The sequence below is a fragment of the Penicillium antarcticum genome, assembly GCF_028974205.1.
Source record: "Penicillium antarcticum strain IBT 31339 chromosome Unknown utg000003l_segment0_segment0, whole genome shotgun sequence".
Lineage (NCBI taxonomy): Eukaryota > Fungi > Ascomycota > Eurotiomycetes > Eurotiales > Aspergillaceae > Penicillium > Penicillium antarcticum.
Window position 1 is genome coordinate 1,592,310 of NW_026695301.1, and position 16,018 is coordinate 1,608,327.

Sequence of the window (16,018 nt, forward strand, 5' to 3'; positions counted from 1 at the left end):
ATGGGATTGACAAGACAATCCATCGCAGATGATACTTATACTAGGAGTGAAGAAAGATAGCATAGCAAGAGTATACACGTCGACAGATGAAACACAAAATGAAGATGAAATGAAGAAGTCATGAATGTTCGCTTTCTCTGGGAGAAGATAGTCCGTACGAAGCCTTCTCCTTCTCTATTCCTCGTCCATGTCAAGATCAATGGCGTCAGGGTTGGCAGGGGCGGCAGCAGGTGCTTTGCCCGCAGGAGGAGGACGGTTGCCACCCTCTGGACCGCTGCTGGCGGCGACGAAGCCGACAGGGGCGCGAGCTTGGCGTTCCAGCTCAGCCATGGCATCTGCGCGGTCTTGGCTTTCTTCGCCCTGTTCGCCGTCTTGGGGTTGTTGGCTTCTGGCAATTGCCTGGGATGCAATGAAGTTGACATCGGTACTGCGGGAAAGGTTAGCAAATGATGCAATCGTGCATGTGGAATCAATACATACTTGTATTGAGCCTGGACACTTCTCTTAATACGAAGCATTTCCTTGAAGGTATCTTCGTTTCCGTGCTGGACTTCGAAGGCCTCCCACTTCTGCCAGAAGGGAGCATTTGTCCGGGGATCGCAGAACTGGGATGCGTGGCCGTAGATAGCGCGGGCACGGTCGATCTCGCCGAGTCGTCGTTCCATCTCGGCGAACTTGAGACACATTTCCTTGGCCTCTTGGTCGGGTAAGGCGGCAATGGCGCGCTCGTAGATGGGTCTTGCGGATGTGAGACCAAAGTTCGAGGCTGACTTTGTGATGTAGAATTCGAACATCTCGAACCGGTCCTCGTCGGAGACAGCACGAGTTGCGCGCTCGTAGATGCGCATGGCGTGTCGTGCAAGACCGCGCTCTTCTTCCAAGTTTCCGTACATCAGGTAAAGGGACTTAGCGAATTTTGGTGGGCATTCTTCCAAGGATTGCTCAAACAGGTCTCGGAGGCGCTCAATGCCAATTTTACGGTCCACAGCCTTGGTCAAGTACATGTTCCATAGCTCAAAGGCGACTGGATACATGAAGAGATCCAGTCCGCGCTCGTATACCTTGAAGGAATCTTCGAAGTACTTGTTTTCCTCCAAAAGATTGGCATAGTTGACCACAGTTTGGGGTGTCGCGATGCGAAGCTCGAAGATCCGCTCGTAGACCTTCTTGGTTTCCTCCAGGGAAGAAACACTCTCGACGAGATCGACATAGAAACTCCACAATTTCCAGCTCTTGTGGATTCTTTGTTGTGGAGACAAATTCTCGTCGAAGTAGTCCACAGTAGACTTCTTGGGTGCTTGTGTCGCCTTCGCCATGATGCTAACTGCCTTGTCGAAGTTCTCGGCGCGCAGCTCCATTTCAGCCCATTCGCACCAAGTCTCAGCCAACTCAGCCACGGACTTAAAGGGAACCTTGACAGCCTTGTCAAAGATGACTCTTGCGGTTTCCAAGTCTCCGCCGTTCTCATAGAGCTTGGCGTAGTTGACCCAAAGCTCAGAGAATTTCCCGTGAGCTTTCTTAGGGCTGATTGCTGCAATGGCATTTGTGTAGGTCTGAACAGCTTCTTGCTTGTTATCACCCCAAAGTGCCACCCTCTTCTCCCATTCAATGACGTTGTGAGGGTTTTGCCGTAAGAGCACATCATTCACCAGGAACGGTCTGCGATCCATCAGTTGCTCGAAGCGCATCATACGGAGATCGAGATCAAAATCGGCTTCTTCGTCGAGCTTGCCCTTTTCAGACCGGACCGCTGCACTTTCCATCAAGTTGCCGATGATAGACTCCTCGAATTCGACATAGGAGTCAAAGATAAGAGTAAAATCACGAACTGTCATGACAGTAGTAATTCCCTCCTCGAAGACATCCCGCGCCTTCTCGAAGTTGCCCTTGGTGATCCAGTATGTGGCGAGACCGGCCCAAAGCTTGCCTCTCTGGTCAGCGAAACGTTCAACACCACTCCGAAGGATGGCATTGACATCGATTCCGACCTGCGGGCCCGTTTCAATCTTCTTAGCCTTAGAAACAAGCAAATCGACCATCTCTGTCCAAAGCTGGAATGGACTCTTGCCATTCTTGGACTGGAAACGCGGATTGTCGAGAATCTCCATGAACTTTTTCACGGCTTCCGTATATTCGCCCATTTGGACAAGAAGTTCAATGTACTCTTCGGCATTTTCTGGGTGAATTTGCATGTAACGCGCAAAGATTTTGACGGCAGTTTGGCCAGATGCAGACCGAGCGAAGCCCTTGTAAAGCCTCCAAATTCGATTGTGCTGGGTGACTGGCAGAGCACGTAGAGAGCGGTCGAAGGTTCGTCGAGTTTGGGTCACGAGAGGTTGTTGAAGTAGGAAGGAGAGGTACATTTCCCAGATGCGCGGCATCTTGTTGAGCAGGATCAAAGCTCTTTCGAAGAGGGCATTCACCTTCTGGTATTCGGCACGATATACCGTTGGGTTGCGGCCCTTCAGGTGCTTCGTACGAAATTCCAGATACTATTAAAGTCAATTATTCGTGCCGAAAAAAAATATGAGGAGGGTCGGGCTCACCATCTTCCAGAGCTTGTATGACCGCGGTAATTGTTTGCAAGCACGCTCCATGACCTGGGAAAGCAGTTTTATCAGTATGGTCTATCGTAGGGCGTTCGTGGGAGGTGGCGACGTACAAATGCTTGCTCATAAAGCGTGCCATTTTGCTGCTTGAATTCGATATAGGCGAGCCATGGCTTGACGCTGCCGGCGTCGCGAAGCAAATCTTGTTCGTAAACGATGTCCTGATCGGTCTGTTCGAGGATACGGGGTCAGCTTTGGGTCCCAAAAGCTCAATGGGACAAAATTACAATCAAATAGAGGTCCGGCCGGGCCGCAGACGGTCGGTCCATCTCTGCGTGCTGCCGGTGCGATCTCGGGGGCAAGAGAGTCCCTGGCATTGCGCCACTCAGTCGAGCGGGATCCAATTACACGATCAACGTGTCAGCATGGAGGTAGGGCGCATAAATAGGAGGCTGTTTGCTTTGCGCGTCTAGATGGAAAACCGTTGACGGATGTAGTCGTATGCTGGTCACGTGGGAAGTCTGTATCAGGCGGGCGGTGGAGATCTTTATCGGCGTCATATCAAGGTGGCCGCATTACACCAGCTGAACAACAAGGTCTCTATTGTGCTTTGCGCTGAGCTACAGTTATGTCGGGTGCCGTAGTATGTCTACATGGGATTGGTGCTTTCTAATCAGTCTATCTGACAGACCTCTAGGGCCGCGAGGCAGTATTCCCGACTCGCCAGTCACTGGGGTTGATGAAGAGCAAGCTGAAGGGGGCCGAAATTGGACACAGCTTGCTGAAGAGAAAGAGTGAAGCTTTAACAAAGTACGTCATCTCTATTCTTCCTGTTTGTTTTGCCATATATTGACCCTCGATCTTCATAACAGACGTTTCCGAGGTATGTATACCGACGCATTCCCGTTCCCCCGCCTTACATAGGCGCTAATCTTCGACAGAAATCACACGCCGTATCGATGAGGCTAAGCAAAAGATGGGCCGGGTTATGCAAATTGCAGCCTTCTCCCTCGCTGAAGTGAGCTACGCCGTTGGAGGCGATATTGGATACCAGATCCAGGAGTCCGCCAAGCAAGCCCGTTTCCGCGTGCGAGCCAAGCACGAGAACGTCTCCGGTGTCTTCCTGCCACAATTCGAGAGTTACACACAGGAAGGTGTCAATGACTTTGGTCTGACCGGTCTGGGCAAGGGTGGACAGCAGATCCAACGCTGCCGGGAGACATATGCACGGGCTGTGGAGACATTGGTAGAACTGGCAAGTTTGCAGGTAAGGACTGGACTTTGCAATGAAGTGAAATATTGCTCATTATCTGTGACAGACTGCCTTCTTGATTCTGGATGAGGTTATTAAGGTTGTCAACCGTCGAGGTAAGTTATGCATCTGAACCGTTACGGCTTATGGAAACTAATATTTGTCTATAGTCAATGCCATGTAAGAGCCAAATATTGAAGTTGGCCTACTGTTTGGATACTAATATATTAAAGCGAGCATGTTATCATTCCCCGAACTGAGAACACCATCAAATGTTTGTACCGTCTGCCTCGCTTGGGATTCACTGGCTAACTTCCAAAGACATTAACTCCGAGCTGGATGAATTGGATCGTGAGGAATTCTATCGTCTCAAGAAGGTTTCGAACAAGAAGCAGAGAGACGTTGCTGCTGCAGATGCCGAGATCCTTGCAGCTCGTGAAAAGGCGGCGGCGCAGCAAGCAGCAAACCCAGAAGAAAAGTCTATCTTGACCCAAGCAGATGAGGCAGAGACGACAGATGTTTTGGGAGAGCAGGAAGACAACGACGTTATCTTCTAGGCCCCGGGCTTCCTTCTATTGTGCTTCTTACAGATACTCTTTACTCGTTAGCTTCCTCCTTTTCCAGCAGTGACATGTACCACTTTGCGCCTATATTTTAGCCAATGGCTTCCTGTTCATTTACTTAGGAAGAATTGAATTTCATGTGATACACCCTTGATGCATTGCGACAGCAAGAGAGCCAGGCCAATGCTCTCTGTATTCATAATACACACATGTTTAAGACGAGACCTTCCAAACGCCGAAAAGAACGAGACAGGGATATTTTGTAGGATGCAACACGCCAGCGACTACTGGCGCTGGTAGGTGACGCGAATCGGCTTGCCCTGTTCACCCATAGGCATGCCAGATGTAGCTTCCTTCGCGCTGATTGCTCCAGCCTCGTCCTGGTACTCGACAAACGCAATTCCCTTTCGGCCAGGCACCAATCTGACTTCCTGGAATCCTTCGAAGCGGCCAAAGATAGCAGACAGACCCTCCTCGCTTGCCTCGTCGGGCAACTCCCGCAGGAAAAGAATCTTGTTGGGGGGTAGGTACTCGTCTGGAACGACTGCGGTTGTGGCACCAGAGGTCGGCTTGAGACCGGCTCCCTTGGTTGTCTTGGCTGGGCGTGTGGATTCGGCGGCGGCGGCGGGACGCTTGAGTTTCTTCTGCGCTTCGAGTGCTTCTTGGGCTTGTTTCCGCTCTGTAGAACATTTGTAGTTAGCATCGGCCTGTGCATTCCATATTGATTGAACAAGGCCGTCTAACGCACCTTTCTCGGCCATGCGCCTCCGCTTGTGAGCCTCTAGCTCGTCGACGCCGCTTTCGCGCTGGACCGTCGCATCACTTCTTGTCTTTGCGTAGTCCAAGACCATAGGCTTGTCGAAGATATCGAAGCCATTGATTTCCTCGATAGCGCGGGTAGCGGAGTCGACGTTGTCAAAGACGACAAAGGCCTGGCCCTTTGCCTTGAGATTCCTCTTTGCGATGATCTCGAGAATGGTGCCATATTCCGAGAAAATCTCCTCCAAAGCCTCCTTCAACTGCTCGAGTTTGATTCTCTCATCTAGATTCTTGACCTAATCGGTTTTCAACAGCGTTAGTATTTGAATGCGTAAGTGGGACCGGATTGCTGATAGCAGGGGAGGGACAGGATGCGCACGTATACTCTGCGACAGTGGTTAGCGTAGACCTTGGTGAATGATGAATGAGGACTCACGTGGAATTGGCAGGAATGCCAGCTGTAGAGACGGCTGCCATGGTTGCGACAGTTGGAGCTCTGCGGGACAGCGAGGTTGAGCTTCGGCGTGACCAGAGCGGCGAGATGAGATTGAGAGGAACTTTTGGCTCATATAGCACTTGACCATTGCAGAATATATCAACTAGCATCATTGGTCTAGTGGTAGAATTCGTCGTTGCCATCGACGAGGCCCGTGTTCGATTCACGGATGATGCACATTTCTTTTTGCAAATTTTTTTATTTTGCTCCCTAGGCATTTATCGTTTTGCTATATTCGTTGCCAATCTTAGAAATTAAGTTAATTTGACGCGTCAATTGATAATCCGCTAATTCCTCAATTTTGTACATCAATAGATCCCCTCCCGTCATCACATACTACACTATCTCCGAGCTACGTGTCAAGAATTGGTCATCAATCCTGTTAAACGCTTCAAGGGGAGGCTGTTTAATCACGCCCGCAGCACTTTTTGATCGAGAATGCCGGAGTGATTGCATCGAGGACTGAACTCGTATTTCACTCGCAGAAGAACGATGGATAAGTGGGCGAATGCTAGGAAGACAGGAAGCAATGATAGCGACAGAAGCTTCTGTCAGACTCCATATAAGAGCAGTCGAGATAGTATCCAACAGATCACGATATCCATCAGAGCTCCCTAGTGGATCATTTAGCCGATATCCTTCTTGTGGGCTAATGAGAGACAAACCATAGGTGAAGTATAACAACACGACCATCCGCGTGATACCAATAGCAGTTGACAACGATCCTAGCAAGAACACCAAAAGCACACTGATCTTCTTGGAGACTGTGAGCTGTAGCTGCCATACTAATGGCACAGGGAACAGCAGCAGGACTAAATCTGTGACCACGTCTGCAATGGCATAGCCAGACCATGAGATCTCGGCTTGGATACAGTGTTTTCGATGCGACCAAGCAAGATACTGCAGACTCCAGTTTCGCACATGGCACTGGAGAGCTGAGGTTATAAGAAAGGATATCGCTAATACCGCACAAATCGCGATCATAATAAGTGAAGCGACATTGAATGCCGGTCCGCGGAAGATTCGCCTATATGCCAACAAAACGCTGATTTTGATAACGCCAAATGCAACTTTTTCGACAATGCTATATCCTAGAACGATCTAGTTAGGGGTGTATCAGTAGCCATTGGCAACCAAAAACTTCAGGCGTGTTCAAAGCATACCTGCTCAGCAATCTCATCCCTGGGTCCTCGCATGATCGTATTGTGATGAGGCGCATCAGGGCCCGCAGGCTCTGAATGAGCCCCCAAAGCCCCGAGGGCAGCACCTATAATACTGTCATCCACACGGTCGCTCTGGGATCAATCAAGGGCGGGGCTAGGCCGAGCTTACCGGAGATATTGGTGACGCCTAAACCCCAAACCAGCACCACAGAAACCAGAACCATCCAATCATCCTCCTTAAGAGAGACGCCAAGCTTGCGCCTTGAATAGAATCGTGATCCAACAGCGGTTGAGGCGAGGATTGGTAGTAGTACACCCACGGCTATCACGCTATGGGGATGAAGGTCAAGCAGCATGACGGCAAAGCGGTTGCATGATAAGTTAGAATCAACAAAGCAGAGGGGATTGCACGTTTATCAATCAATATCGGTATAAGCGCCCGGCAGTTCGAGATGCTAGTTCTAAATTGCGAGGATCACCCGCTTTATCCAACGTCAGCATGTCGGATCTGCGGTGTTTACTCACATGGAATCATGCATAAGTACAGCATGCCGGGGCCATTGGGAGCTGTTCTCGGCCCGTGTACATGTAGATCCTTGAAACGTGCATTTGCTAGAAACAGGATTTCTCCAGAAGCATTTTCGAGAGTATTCGAGGAGCAGGGGGGTCGTCAGATGCTATTATAAGGTCCTTCACAATCGAGTAAAGTTGTGTACCATGCAATATGATCAATGTTGGGATCTATACTGTTGTAGAGTACAGTTAAGGCAGATATAAGCTAAAAAGCCGCTAACTAAAATACGGGTGTGTGGCATTAACATAGACCAACTCTGGGGACACCGCGTGGGTCGCACCTGGTTAGTCCCCTCTTCAGCAAGAACTAAGGTCTTTGCAGGCGATCAGCCAGGCTCAGCCTACAATTCACTCGAAAATAGCGAATCATTGAACGCGAGCATGCCAGATGCCAAGAGACTTGAAGGGGATGGTGTCCATCCAGCCCCCATCAAAGGGGGGCCACCATTGGATTTGCATGTAGGAACATTGTTCCTGATTGGGGAACTCGTCCAAGAATCGCAGATCTCGTTTGCTAATCGGTTATTAATTAATGGGGCTCTGTTCTCAGCTTTGGAACTGAGTATGTCCATTTAAATCAGCCGACCCCCCCCCCCCCTCTGCACACATGTTGTCAAACACAAACCACCAACCACCGCCATGCAGATCGCATTCCTCCTGTCCCTTACAGCCCTGGCCAGCATGAGCACCGCCCAATCGGCAGGCTGCAACAAGAATATACCCTCCAAATTCCCAACCCCGGGATCAAGCACGAGCCTCAAACTTCCAGGCTCGGACCGCCAATACAGATTATATATCCCAGCCAACTATGACAAAAGCACTCCAACAGCGCTCTACTTCTCCTTTCACGGCGCCAGCCGTGACATGCTAGAAGAGGAAGAGCTTTCGCAATTCTCCAATCCAGAATTCAATCCCAATGGAGTCGCCATCTACCCCGACAGCAAGAATGGATACTGGCTCTCCAATCCAAGCGCAGATATATCACGCCCAAATGATCTGGATTTCACAAACGAGCTCCTAACCCATATGGAAGACAAACTCTGCATCGACAAAAGCAGGGTTTTCTCAGCAGGCAAATCAAATGGCGGTGGTTTCACCGGCGTCATCGCCTGCAATGCCACCGTGGGAAGCCGGTTCGCCGCCTTCGCAGCTGTCAGTGGTGCATGGTATGACACCGACGACATCGAAGGCGTGGGCCCTTGTGCGCCTGCTGAGCGCGCCGAGGGATATCCTTTCCTTGAGTTCCATGGCACGACGGATACCACTGCGCCTATTGATGGGAATACGAAGAAGAGTCCCAAGTTGCCGGTCATTGATATCCTGCAAGGCTGGGCTGATCGAAATGGGTGTGGTGAGAAGGCTCAGTGGGCTAGGAACGAGACTGTGTTTGAGAACCCGCTCGTTAAGCATGCTTCTTGGGATTGTGGTAGCAAGACCGGTATTGTTCAGCATTATCGTGAAGGCCAGAATGGTCATTGCTGGCCTAGTACTGTTGGCAATGATGACTATGAGCGTTTGGCTAGTCAATGTCCTCTCGGGAAGTATGTCTTTAATGCCACTGAGTACATTTTTGACTTCTTTTCTGGATATCGTCTGGACGCGTGAGAGAATTTCTATCTCATCCTTACTACAACGCTGTTGGTCACTGGTTATGCTCAGTGTTGAGAGTGAGTAGACATGATCTGTGAAAAGGCCGGCCGTGTACAATGGATCGAGAATATATCTCAATTATATGTATGTGTAGATATCTATGCATATTGTGGTGTTGAAATCAAACCGGGAATACTTTTGTCAGGTAGAGGGACAGCATACGTGCTGCAACATCCAATGACGAGCGTGGCTTAGCCCGATCTATGCACGCACTATATGCACGTCGGGCGATTCCTGCAAGTGGAAATGAAACAGCCCGGCAGCGACAGTAGTAGCATCGCCTTTCATCTAAGCTGTCACGACAGCTGGCTACGAGGTTCGCTACGCTGGCTACCCATCTTAATATCCCAATGACCCCTCTGCTATCGATTGCCAAGCTGATGCCGATGCCATTGGCACTATTCTCCGCCTGCTGCTAGAGGATGAGGGCAAAGATGTCCTGCTATCTATGCATTCCTATGCAGGTATGCCTAGAGCAGCTGCAGCTACAGGGTTCGCCAAGTTACGGCGAACACAAGAAGGCAAAGCGGGTGGTGTGATCGGCCTGTTATTCTTGAGAGCCGTCGTTATGGCCGAAGGCTCCAGCTGTACAGGCCTAAAGGGCGGAAATGTGCCCCCCCTTGGATTCTAGTAGATCAGGTAAAACCCCTCAGGTACAAGTCAATTCATTGTCTGACTTGTTGTACTATAGCCGTCGTCTCAATATCGCAGACGACCCTACCACCCACTTTGCTGCGGATGTTGAGTCGGCATTGGCCCAGTCCACGGTGACAGAGCTTGAATCGCATGCCACCTTGCTCTTCACTTCGCCCCAGCCCCATCCTGTCCGAGCGGACGCGACTTACTTATCAGAGGTGGCTGGCTTATATCGTCACGACTGATGATCGTGCAGTGCCGAAAGAGGCTCAATTTGGTATGATGGCTGCCACGCAGTGTGGATCGTGAAGACTGCGGGCTCTTCCTTAACAGAATCGATGAGACTGTGCGGTTGACACGGGAGCTTATTGATTGATTTGCATAGAGGTTGAAATGTTGTACTGAATACTGGCCCATATGTATGACCATGGAATGTGTACTGCAGCAGGGGGCATGAACATGTCAAACGATCGAAGCGATTGTACTACTTGATACGCTTCTAGGGACTTAACTTGGCCTCTCCTTTTTCAGCTCTTTTCTTGGCTGGTTTTAAGTGTCTTGGGTCGATCATCTAGATCAATTAAGCTGGGGTGGTGAATGGCGTTATGGCAACTGTTGTACATTTGAAGAAACAAATTTACAGCTATGTAGCAAGATCATGTCCCAATATTCAACCGGTTTCATTGATTGTTTAAGTTAGCTTTGCTGAGCAAGAACAGTCCGTAGACTATCAACCTGCAGCTTTAACTCCTTAGGCGAAGCAGACCAGTCCCCGAACTTGGTAATTTCAGTGTCTGTCACCACAAACAGATACTCTGCAGCACTCGACCGAATCTAACAAAAGGACCAGTAGATTAGTTATTCAGGACCAAAAAGAATATGGTGAGTGTACCTACCCTTGGAAATGGATGCAAAAGCAGCCCAGACATCTTCTTCAGAACATCAGCTCTTAGGGAGTCGATTCTTGTTAATGCAGCATACGCTTTAATGGCAGCTTCCAATCGAGCCATGTTGGCCGATCTGAGGTGTGATTTTTGGATTAGAATAAAGAGTTTGCGGAAGCTAAAGTATCGATTATTAGCAAATTATTCAAATATATAAAAATCGTAAGACTGAGGGACGCACCTTGGATCCGTGCCTTCGGGGACAACAGGGATGTAGCTATCAACCAAGAAAGCGACGAACTCAACGGCAGGAATGGCGAAACGTTCATCTTGCAGATTGTCACTCAAGACCGTAGAAACATCGTGCAAGAAAGCCATTAAGATTTCCTGCCGTTGTGCTTCTGATTGATTGCTCAGGAATTGTGTCAACCCTGAGCGAGACGCTCGGACGAGACCTTCTGCTCCTGAGATAGCAGAGGTAGCAAATCCCTGTAGTAGTGGGAGACGAATCCAGTCAATGCTTTGCAAGGTCAGTAGTTGTACAAAATACTCCTGCGACGAGACGTGACTGAAGTGTTCGAATTTCCTATCTTCAATCAGTAGGAATTCCCCAGTATAATAGAGCGAACGGGTTACATTTCAAGCGGAGGAAGATCTTGTGCTGACTCCCAGAATACTTGGAGATAAAGCCAGGCGTGGAGTCTGACCTTGTCCAGCTTTTCGGATGCAAGACGGCAAAGATTACCGACTAGATTTTGCACTAAGGGTGGACGTGGCGTCGATCCTGATTCTCTTCGTAAAAGGATGCCTGCTGCTTGGATTGCTTCCACTCGGATTAGAGATCCAATGTCACCCCTTCTGTCTGTGGTATAGTCATTCAGGAACTCGAGGAAGTTGGCCGCAACTGTATCGGTTGAACCTAATATTTTGTTAGTTTTGGATACCGAGAAGTTGATAGAGAGATTTAGCATACGCATGTATGGCAAGATATTGGTGGACAAGCATTTCACAGCAGCCACTCGCTTTTCGATAAGTTCCTCTTTCCCGGTGTACCGAAGTAGCTCGGTGACAATGTTGTCTTGAAGATCACTTTGTCTTTCTAGCTGCTTGAACACTGCACCAAGAGCCAAAATTTGACCGCGGCCGGTTGGCAGCCGCCATGAAGTATGAAGATGGGAGAACCATATTCGGACTGTTTCCTCTTGCTTCGATGTCGACAGAAGAGGGAATAATTGCGACAAGGCAGTTGAGGACGTCTCGATAGAAGTATCATCACTGCGAGATGCACAAACGGATAAGATTTGGAGTGTGCGATCGAGAAGTGTCTCGGAAGGATGTGTCAGACCGACCGTAATAATAGATCGTGATAGCGAGGAGATCAAACACGATGATGCCTCTGCTGTCAACTCCGGGCGTGATGTCTGGAATGTCAAGTCGTCGTCTGTGGGACCTGATGAAGAACCAAAGATCTCCCAGGCCCTGGCCACTCGAGAGGATACCTCCCTAGCTTCCTGGCTGTCTCTTGTCTCCACTGAATTCTCCCAGTGAGAAGTAAACGCATCAATTGTAGCAGCAATCGATAACAGACAACCATGTCGTGATTCAACATCACTTCGAGAAGTGCAAGAGAATTTTTGCAGTAAAAGATCCAGGACTAACTGCATGGTCTTGTAAACCTCCTGGGTACTCAGTGTTCCAATAGACTTAGCCGCGTGTCTTCTAGATTCGGCATCTGGTGAGCCAAGGCCCCTCCAGCCTATCAAAGCATCCAACAGAGGACTCCAGTAGATCTGATCCAGAGATGCTGTTGCTTTTGCAACGTCAATCATAGCGCGAGACCGACGAGCGACAGCATGGTAATCAACCACCTGAACAAGCGGAATACCTTCGGCGATGGTGTTGGGATGACGACCAATCAGTTCCTGCAAAGCAGCCGAAGAACCACGGCGAATGTTTCCAGATGGATCGACACAAGCCGCGCAGACAAGTTCCACGGCTAGCTTCTGCAGGACATCAACCTCCTTCTGGCCGAATGGTGAGGCCACTACCTGGGATTGAAGTGCCAGGAGCTCTGGAGTGGTATACTTCCGGGATAAAGCCCAAACACCGAAGCAGGCTGCGTCTCGTACACCGGTGCCCAAAGAGCTACCAGTAGACGATCTCTGCTCGAAGCATAAGCCAGATACAAGGGACTGGAGAATCTCCGGAAGTTGTTGAATTGGAGGTGCGCGGCGGAAGAGTAAATGTGATAGTGTCAGGATTAGTCCTTGCCAGCGTTGGGCGTCGACGGCGCTGAGATTGCGTTTGAGAGTGTGAGTTCCAATCTTTCGCGCCTCAAATGGAGTCATTAGAGAACCATCATCTTTCTCATAAAGGATGTTTTCTCCCAGTGATCCAATAACAGCCTCGATAACTTCAGTTCCCATTTCCGGGTCCAACTTCAAAGTGATGATACTGAGTGCCTTACTTGCGGCAAATCGCACGGGTGTATCTTTGTCGGCCAGCGAGACCAGGAAATTATCAATAGCATCTTCCAAAATGGTAGATATCTCGTCATATGTAATGCATCCATCACCACGCTCATTCAGAGACAGCGCCATTAATGTGATATTTCGAAGAATCTTGACGATAATCTTTCTAGCCAAGGCCGAAGCCTTAATAGTTGCAGATACCGCAGACTGTCCTTGAAATACACTGAGGGTCCGCTGGAAGATCTGATTGATCAAAGGTGCAAGATCGTCCACATGTCCTGATGCACCGAGACGGGCAATAAATGTGAGGATACCAATGCAAGCATAGACAGAAGGCAACCCAGCCCCCTCAGATGGTTTAATAGTAGCAAGCGCCCACTTTGTCAGACCAGTGAGGACCCCAAGAGCTTGCATATCTCCACGTAGAGCCAATCGTGCCAAAAGAGCCGTAGCAGCCTCACGTTCTTTACCAGGTGCACTGATATAATGAAGACACAAGGAAAGGAGAGACTTTGCAACCATGGGTGTCTTAGCAGGCAACCAAGCCAAGCCCTGCAAGTTGTCATAAGGTACGGGAATATCGTCAGAAGACAACGACGAAAGATCAAAAGGAGCAAGCAGCAGATGAGAAAGCCAAACAAGCATCACATAGCGCTCTTCCCAGATCAACCGCTGCGGATCAGAGTCAATCATGTCCTCTGCGTTAGACGGTTTCACATAATTCCATTCAATGAAAGCCCGCAGCATTGACTCAAGGTATTTAGGTTCATTGTTCAAAAACCGGCTGATAACCTTGACGCCGCGGACTTTGCAGAATGTATACAAGAGTCTGCAGATAGCTCTTGGAAGTGGGTACAAAGCTCCAAACTGAGATTGTAGCGGCGAAGTAGTGTCATACTGGGCGCGATGCTTGATCAAATATGCCAGGAAAGCGTCCACTAAAGGGGACAGCAGCTTCTGCAAGTGTGGATCTAAGAGTTGGGGCCACTCTTGGAATGGTTCAAGCTGTAGGAAGTATCAGTAACCGTGAATCAGGGGGTGATTGGAGATTAATTTGTGGTTGGGAAATCTTACAAGGCTGACGAGCTTCTCTGTCTTCGTTACCTGTGCCCATTTGCGTGGGGTGCGGAGGGGTGTTCCATTTTGTGATCTCCACAATAGCGAAGGTAGCTTTGCTGAGAACTCGGCCACTAGATCGCCCGATGCACGTTGGAGCTTTACGTCTCGATCCTCGGCAGCATCCATCGTGGGCGATTGAGTGATGTAGGTGTTTCTGAAGAGTGCGTGTTGGGAATAGCGTCAACAGCGGGCCGAGTCATGTGACAGATAAAATACTGTATATCAAGCGCAAGTTACGAAGAAAAAGTCAGTTGAAAACATTGATTGTAGTACATATTGTCTCGCTAGGTGCTTCTTTTATCGGAGAAATCCAGGGCTATGCTGTTATAATCATATCCCCCACGCCCTGCTCGATACTTTTTATTCTTCATCTTCCATGCGCTCCACCGCTTCTCTCGATGCCTTGGCCCAGTCAGCCATTTTCCAAAAGTAAAATCCCTCAATTGCGACAATGATTGATTGTCCAATCAAGATTCCACTCCAGAGTCCAAAGATGCTCCACTTCAACCAGAATGCAAAAACGATGCCCAATGGCAATCCAACGAGGTAATAGATTGAGAGTTGCACATAGCTGCCCAAGTCAGGCCGCCCAACAGCCCGCAGCAAGCTATTAAGTGATGTAGCCACGGCATCAGGAATCTGAAGAACGGCGCCCAATGGGAGCAAAAAGTAGATCAAATGCCAAACTTCGCCAATGTCGCTGAACAGGCCAGGGATCACTCCTCGGAGAGCGAGGACAATGAGCATATTCATCAAACCAGCACCAAGACCAGTGAAGACCAAAACTGTAGCTGCTCTTGTCGCACGGTCGATGAGGCCTGCTCCTACCAGATAGGCGATATGCGTACCACCAGCGATGGCGATAGAAAAGGATACTTGGAATGCGAAGTCGGACAGCGTTGAGATGGCAGCTTGGGCAGCAAGCTCGGTTTCTCCGAGGTGAGAGGAGATGAGAGTCATGAACTCCCAAGCGAGGACCTCGGCTTCGATCATTAACCAACTTGGGATGGCAAGGTTTAACATTGAACCCCAGCCGCGCCAGACTTCAGCAGTAATAGGGTGCCAGCACTCTGATCCTCTGATGAAGATGACGTACAATGCGAGGAAGATTGGAAGAAGACTATTAGCAATGGCGACTGCAATTGGAGCGCCGATGAAGCCCCATTGGAGTTTCTGCCGGAGAAAAGTCAGTAAATGAAGTAAATGATCGATGTTGCACCACATACCCAGACAAGGAGCCAGCCCATGAAAATGTTAAGCGTGGAGCAAACCAGAAGGACCACCAAACTAGCACCGAATAAACCCTGCGCTTGGAAGAATCGCTTTCCGGACTCAAAGCAGGCATAGCCAGGAGCTCCGAAGATGGCGATTTTGAGATACAATCCCGCGAGAACGGCAGTTTCGCGGGATTCAGCCGGGAGAACTAACATGAAAAGGCGATCCGCATTGTACCACATGGCTCCGATTGGGATGATGAGAACGAGCATGAACAGCGTCAGTCGTTGAACATGCAGACCGACCATTTTCAGGTTTCCCGAGCCATATGCCTGTGGGCATAGAGTATCGAGACACGTCGCAAGGCCTTGAAAGACGAAGTATCCAGTGATTTGGGCGGTCATGTTAGCCAAGCTCACGGCCCCGATTTCCCGTTTCCCCAGATGGCCCACCATGAAAATGCTGGACCCGGTCAATGCATGTTGAAGCAAAAGTGCGACCATCAACGGGGCTGTGTATTTTGAGATAATCATCAATTCTTGCTGCCATCCTGACTTGTTTGTTCTGTTTGCTGCTTCATGGTCGATGTCACGCAACAAGGGGGACGATTCTGTGGCCCCATGTTGGTTTTCTGAGATCATCATGGAAGAGTTTTTAGGGCGAGCTCCGTGCTTTCTGTTCACGAGAT

General features: G+C 49.4%; 7 protein-coding genes across 7 annotated transcripts; 3 read left to right on the forward strand and 4 right to left on the reverse strand.

Moving 5' to 3' along the window:
* Positions 1–174: 174 nt before the first annotated feature.
* N7508_003302 (mRNA splicing protein SYF1) lies at positions 175–2,991 on the reverse strand (the record flags this gene model as incomplete). Its single annotated transcript, XM_058461368.1, has 5 exons — positions 2,837–2,991; positions 2,663–2,779; positions 2,547–2,600; positions 481–2,492; positions 175–427 (listed from the first exon to the last, which is right to left on the reverse strand). Exons 1-5 carry the CDS (start codon positions 2,924–2,926, stop codon positions 175–177), a joined length of 2,526 nt encoding a protein of 841 aa, XP_058321945.1. The 5' UTR covers positions 2,927–2,991.
* Positions 2,992–3,177: 186 nt separating this feature from the next.
* On the forward strand, positions 3,178–4,358 carry N7508_003303 (H(+)-transporting V1 sector ATPase subunit D; the record flags this gene model as incomplete). The annotated part of the gene is made up of 8 exons (XM_058461369.1): positions 3,178–3,192; positions 3,247–3,359; positions 3,422–3,432; positions 3,491–3,816; positions 3,869–3,917; positions 3,972–3,981; positions 4,035–4,075; positions 4,123–4,358. 8 exons carry the CDS (start codon positions 3,178–3,180, stop codon positions 4,356–4,358), a joined length of 801 nt encoding a protein of 266 aa, XP_058321946.1.
* Positions 4,359–4,648: 290 nt separating this feature from the next.
* N7508_003304 (U1A/U2B'/SNF family RNA-binding protein) lies at positions 4,649–5,707 on the reverse strand (the record flags this gene model as incomplete). The annotated part of the gene is made up of 4 exons (XM_058461370.1): positions 4,649–5,043; positions 5,113–5,419; positions 5,466–5,509; positions 5,560–5,707. 4 exons carry the CDS (start codon positions 5,705–5,707, stop codon positions 4,649–4,651), a joined length of 894 nt encoding a protein of 297 aa, XP_058321947.1.
* A 2,287-nt stretch (positions 5,708–7,994) lies between these two features.
* Positions 7,995–8,960, forward strand: N7508_003305 (CE1 family esterase; the record flags this gene model as incomplete). Its single annotated transcript, XM_058461371.1, has 1 exon — positions 7,995–8,960. The coding sequence occupies one exon, from the start codon at positions 7,995–7,997 to the stop codon at positions 8,958–8,960; it is 966 nt and encodes a 321-aa protein (XP_058321948.1).
* Positions 8,961–9,471: 511 nt separating this feature from the next.
* Positions 9,472–9,886, forward strand: N7508_003306 (uncharacterized protein; the record flags this gene model as incomplete). The annotated part of the gene is made up of 2 exons (XM_058461372.1): positions 9,472–9,635; positions 9,697–9,886. The coding sequence occupies 2 exons, from the start codon at positions 9,472–9,474 to the stop codon at positions 9,884–9,886; spliced, it is 354 nt and encodes a 117-aa protein (XP_058321949.1).
* A 451-nt stretch (positions 9,887–10,337) lies between these two features.
* Positions 10,338–14,241, reverse strand: N7508_003307 (tubulin-specific chaperone D; the record flags this gene model as incomplete). The annotated part of the gene is made up of 6 exons (XM_058461373.1): positions 10,338–10,475; positions 10,538–10,703; positions 10,767–11,111; positions 11,162–11,444; positions 11,499–14,001; positions 14,071–14,241. 6 exons carry the CDS (start codon positions 14,239–14,241, stop codon positions 10,338–10,340), a joined length of 3,606 nt encoding a protein of 1,201 aa, XP_058321950.1.
* Positions 14,242–14,475: 234 nt separating this feature from the next.
* Positions 14,476–15,971, reverse strand: N7508_003308 (MATE family efflux transporter; the record flags this gene model as incomplete). Its single annotated transcript, XM_058461374.1, has 2 exons — positions 14,476–15,288; positions 15,342–15,971. The coding sequence occupies 2 exons, from the start codon at positions 15,969–15,971 to the stop codon at positions 14,476–14,478; spliced, it is 1,443 nt and encodes a 480-aa protein (XP_058321951.1).
* Positions 15,972–16,018: the final 47 nt, after the last annotated feature.